The sequence below is a fragment of the Thamnophis sirtalis genome, unplaced genomic scaffold (assembly GCF_051295495.1).
Source record: "Thamnophis sirtalis isolate CommonGarterSnake01/CBP01778 unplaced genomic scaffold, rThaSir2_p1.2 scaffold_1, whole genome shotgun sequence".
In the NCBI taxonomy this organism is placed as follows: Eukaryota; Metazoa; Chordata; class Lepidosauria; order Squamata; family Natricidae; genus Thamnophis; species Thamnophis sirtalis.
The window spans coordinates 67,089,976-67,095,406 of NW_028261381.1; the positions used below are offsets into that span (position 1 = coordinate 67,089,976).

General features: G+C 38.2%; 1 protein-coding gene across 1 annotated transcript; it reads left to right on the forward strand.

Annotated features, from left to right (window-relative positions):
• Nucleotides 1–1,431: 1,431 nt before the first annotated feature.
• Nucleotides 1,432–2,382, forward strand: LOC148049500 (olfactory receptor 9G4-like). Its single transcript, XM_087703868.1, has one exon. The coding sequence runs from the start codon at nt 1,432–1,434 to the stop codon at nt 2,380–2,382; it is 951 nt and encodes a 316-aa protein (XP_087559994.1).
• The last annotated feature ends 3,049 nt before the right edge of the window (nt 2,383–5,431 follow it).

Sequence of the window (5,431 nt, forward strand, 5' to 3'; positions counted from 1 at the left end):
GGATGACCTTCATCCTTCTAATTTGAGACTTCTATTAGTCCAGGGTGTCAAACTCAAGGCCCAGGGGCTGGATCCGGCCCGCAGGGTGCTCAGATCTGGCCCACAGGCCTATCTTAGAAATAGCAAAGGACCTGCCTGGGATGCCTTTGGAGGTTGTCACATCCAAAAATGAAGCTCATGGGGGCCATGTGGGGCCCTCCCAAACTCCGTTTTCACTGACAGAGGGTTGCAGGAGGCTTTTGCAACTGAAAACAGAGTTTGGGAGCCCGTTTTCTCTGGCAGAGTGCTTGGGCCATCACAGCAAAAGTTAAGAAGAAAGGACAGACATATATTTTACACAATATATATATGTGCATATACTATGGTATCAATACAAGCCTTGGATATAGAGCCATCTTAACAATGTCCGATCCTTTGGACCTCAGGCTGTTAAAACTTTTACATCAGTTTAAAAAAAAAATCAACAGATAGAGGGATGGTTGCCAAAAGAGATTTCCTGGGGAATCAAGGAGAGGTTTGTTAAAGGCCTGAGCAGACTTATCGATTTACTGATTCTAGAAAGTTGTTATGATAAGCAGATGGGGAGAATAATCCAAAACAGGAGGGGAGAGAAATTTATGTGAAATATATGCTACATTTGCCCTGTGACCCATTAGAAAAGGTAATGGGGCCTTCGTCAGCCACCAAGAGGCTGACTCTTAGTGTCTACATGAGCATGTTCCTAGAGTTTTCTTGGCAACCATGTAGAACAGAGATGGTATTCAGCAGGTTCTGACTAGTTCTGGAGAACCGGTAGTGGAAAATTTGAGTATTTCAGAGAAGCGGTAAATACCACCTCTGACTGCCCCCATCTAGTCTCTCCTCCTGAGTCCCAGCCAACAGGAGGAAATGGGGATTTTGCAGTAACCTTTCCTTGCCACGCCCACCAACCCACACCCACCAACCCACATTACGACCACGCACACAGAACTAGTAATAAAAACTTTTGAATCCCACCAATGAGGTAGAATTGATTTGATGTTACCTGTTCTGGAAGGTTTCTGCAACTGCACAGTGCAGCCTTCTTCAGGGTCTTCTTTCCAGTTTTTCTTCAGCCTCAACCTTGTTAACAGTCTGAGTCCTGATAAGAACCTTCAAGCACACACATATGCTGAGACCACCTTCAGAGAAGATTAGCCGAATACAGGGAGTGCTCCTAAGTAAAGAGAGCCTTCTCTTGTCCTTTTTGTCTAAAAGCTGAATCCTGTAAATATATCCAGCAAATTAAACACAGAGAAGCAAAATCATTTTAGGAGAAAATTGGTCAAACTCTTACCAAATGTATCATGGGTGGTGTCAACACATCACTCAACATGTTAGAAGGGATTCCCTATTTCAGGGCTGAAAACTGCAAAATTCTAATTTTTTTTGCTCAGTAAACAGGTTCTGCTTATGAAAATGGTGAAAGTGGAAGAAAATTGGACATTGATTATTGATTTTGTCTTGTCTGGGTTTACAACAGACCCATTTCTATGCCTTATCTTCTTTGTGCTGTTCTTGGCCTCCTACACCATAACATTGATTGGGAACCTGGGCCTTATGGCCCTGATCTACCTAGATTCCCGCTTGCACACACCCATGTACTTCTTTGTGGGAAGCCTTTCCTTCCTGGACGTCTGGTACTCCACAGTCTACACTCCTCGGATCTTGTCTGACTGTGTGTCCAAGAACAACCACATTTCCCTAGCTGGTTGTGCAGCCCAGTTCTTCTTCTCTGCTGGCTTGGCCTACACTGAATGCTTCTTATTGGCCTTCATGGCCTATGATCGCTATGTGGCCATCTGCAATCCACTCCTTTACGTCACAGCAATGCCCAAAAAGCTTTGTGCTCAGCTTGTGATGGCATCTTATGCAGCTGGATTTGCCAATGCCATTGCACACACTAGTAATACTTTCCGCCTACGATTTTGTGGGGAAAATGTCATCAACTACTGTTTTTGTGATGTGGCACCACTTGTGAAGATGTCCTGCGATGACATAGGGATCTATGATCTCATCGTATATTCTTCAATGGGTTGCAGTCTGCTGGTAACCACAGCTATCATCCTGAGATCCTATATTGCTATTGGGGCAGCCATAGTCAGCATCCGTTCAGCCGCAGGAAGACGCAAAGCTTTCTTCACTTGTTCAGCTCACCTGGTCTCAGTCACTCTCTTCTATGGTTCTATTCTCATCATGTATTCCAGGCCCAACTCTCAACACACTCCAGATTCAGACAAGGCAAATGCGCTGTTCTACACAGTTGTCAACCCTCTGGTCAACCCTTTCATTTATAGTTTACGTAACAAAGATGTGAAGGCAGCCTTCAAGAAAGTTTGGGAAAAATTCACATCATCCACATGAATGTCATTAATATTTCCTTTTTCCAGATTGGATTACCAAAATAAAAGTTGTTGGAGAGAATCAAGCGATCAGAGAGATTATTTCAGTGATTAACCATCATCTTCATTTTGCAAAATTTCCTCATTTAAAAACACATTTTAAAGATGAATGATTATATTATATCTTCAGCAAAATGCTTTGTTTGACAGTCCTTTCTATACAAATGTAATGTTCAGCAAATGCTAAATATTTTGTTGTTGTTATATAACTCATAATTTAAAGTCCAACTATACTTTTTCTAAAAAAGTTAAGATACTCTCATTATCCCGACAATATAATAATTTCTAATTCATTATTTCACCCATTCTTTACCATTTACATATCAAATTGATTTACCAGAAACAAATATCTATAAAAATTAATAGTGGATAGGGGTTTTCTTTAGCTATAAAGGATTTAAAAAGTTATTTTTATATATTGAGTATCCAGAAACCAAAAAATGTTGCTGGTCCAATTTATGTTGTTAAAATCTGACAGATTATATTCATCTTTATCATTTATCACTTGGTCCAAAATCAATATTCCTACTTCCCTCCAGTTTTTTCATATCATAATCTTTCTCCCAATGTTTAAAGTTGGTTTTTCCCATAGAACCTATTTAGCATAGGGAAAAGATTTGTTTCTCCCCTCCCTCATAGGGTACTTCAATTTAAAGCCGAGGTGGCGCAGTGGTTAAATGCAGCACTGCAGGCTACTTCAGCTGACTGCAGTTCAGCAGTTCGGCTGTTCAAATCCCACCAGGCTCAAGGTTGACTCAGCCTTCCATCCTTCCGAGGTGGGTAAAATGAGGACCCGGATTGTTGTTGGGGGCAATATGCTGACTCTGTAAACCGCTTAGGGAGGGCTGAAAGCCCTATGAAGCGGTATATAAGTCTAACTATTGCTAAAGAATATAGAAAATGCAATTGCCAATTCATGAAGGCAGATTAAGTTTTCGGAATCTGGAGCGATATCATTATGCTTTCCTATTGTCAAGTATTAAATACTGGAAGCCAAGAATTAGTATTAATTTTCCTATTGGGTGGATGGACAGCATTAGGGCCTACATGTAATAGAACTCTAATATCTCTGGAAACCATTGCATCTATTAGAAAGTTATGGAATGAAATACTATGCGCCACAGGAGTTTCAGTGCATTCTTTAAAATATTAGCATGTATTATTTCTTTTAGTACTGAAAACTGCAAATATCTTTCTTCTTCTTTCCCTATAAACAGATTGTGATTATGAAAAGGATGAAAGGGGAGGGCAATCAAACATCGTTTGCACATATCGGATGGGTTTACAACATACTCATTTTTTAACAAATATATTTTTTATTATACATTTTCCTTTATCATACATAATGTCATGCCGTATCCCAGACATTTTGCAGTGATGTTTCTTCTTTTCTGTTTTCTTTAAAGAAAAATTCCATTTCTTTTTCCATCATTTATGTGAACTCTCTGTCTTTTAAAATAGTTGGATTCATTGTCTATCTCAGTTTCTTCTTTTCTCCCTTCCATGTAACTTTTATGGGGTTGTGGTCTGCCCATATGTTCATTGCTATGTCTACCTCTTGGACATCTGCTCTCATTTCCGACGTCATCCACACCATGTCTATTGTGTTTGGGTTTTGTTCTCTCCATACATCCTGTAGGCCTATTTCTTGTGTCATTTCAAAAATGGTTTTTGGAAGTGTTCTTATTTTTTTTACTTCTTTTGCTGCTTCTATAATCTATTTTAACGTTCACAATTGTATTGACGTCCCCTATTATACATATATTTTCATAGTCAATTTCAGTTATCTTTTTATCTTCCTGCTTATTACTTGAGCATATATTGCAGTCAAGAGAGTTTGTTTCTAGTTTATTAACATGGCCATCATTAGTATTCTCCCTTCTTCATCTGCGTATATTTGCTTGGTTTTTAACGATTCTCTGACATATTGTGCCACCCCTCTTTTCTTTTGGTGTGCTAGTGATGAGTACAATTTTCCAGTTTTGGGGTATTCCAATAGATTGCCATGTTGCTTTTTAATATGCATTTCTTGAAGGAAAATTAGATCCAATTTTAATCTTTGTAGTTTTGTGAAGGTTTTTTTTTCTTTTTGTGGGGGAGTTCAATCCATTTATGTTCACAGATAGCATCTTTGCTTTCTCATTCATCTTTTCATTTATATATAGGCCTTTCCCTTCTAATTGTTCTTCTCTCTCTCTCTCTGTCCTTTTGTTCTTGCACTTTCTTGTTCTGCCCACTCATTTCCCATTCTCTCTCTTTCTTCTTGATCTAAAGCTTTTCATCTACTTGCAATTCATCCTTTTACTTTCTATCTCCTCTCTGCTTTCCTGTTCATTTGCAGTAAAAGGATGTTCAAAAAATTCATGCTTTATTTAAGGAATCCACCCTAATTTTTTTTTGTCTTGCCAGATAACCAGAATTCCTACTGGTATCAGCCATCTGAATGACACATTATATTTAATCAGTTGTGCTGTCAATAATTGATACTGTCTCCTCTGCTCTCTAACGCACCTAGGTTTTAAGATCAGAATTTCTCTCCCTTTGTACTTCATAGGCTCATCTCTAGTCCTTTTGTGTATTTCATCTCTTAGTGTCTTCTTCACATGCACCTCTTTTGGTAATTTATTCCTTCCTGCATAGTTCATACGGAAGCCAGCAGCTCTATCATCACCTCAACCAGGTCTTCCTCTTTCTCTTCTACAATATTCTGAAATCTCAGATAATAAGCCACCTTTTCCATCTCAAGAAAGACAACATACTCATTTTTATTCATAATCTTTTTGTGATATACTTTATTTCATAATTTTATTAAATATTTTAATTACAGTGGTAAAAGCTAATATAAATTAAAATCAGAAATAGAATTAGAAAGAAAAATGCAAAAAAGACCAAAGACAAAGAAAACATATAAAGAAATGACTTTCAATCTTTATCAAACAAATGCTTCTTCTTCTTCCCATAACCCAACCCTTGTTTACTTGCAAATCCATAAATCATCAACTTTTCAATCC

What these genes read in the sequence shown, in the direction of transcription:
- LOC148049500 (XM_087703868.1), top strand. Translation starts at nt 1,432, where the DNA reads ATGAAAATGGTGAAAGTGGAAGAAAATTGGACATTGATTATTGATTTT.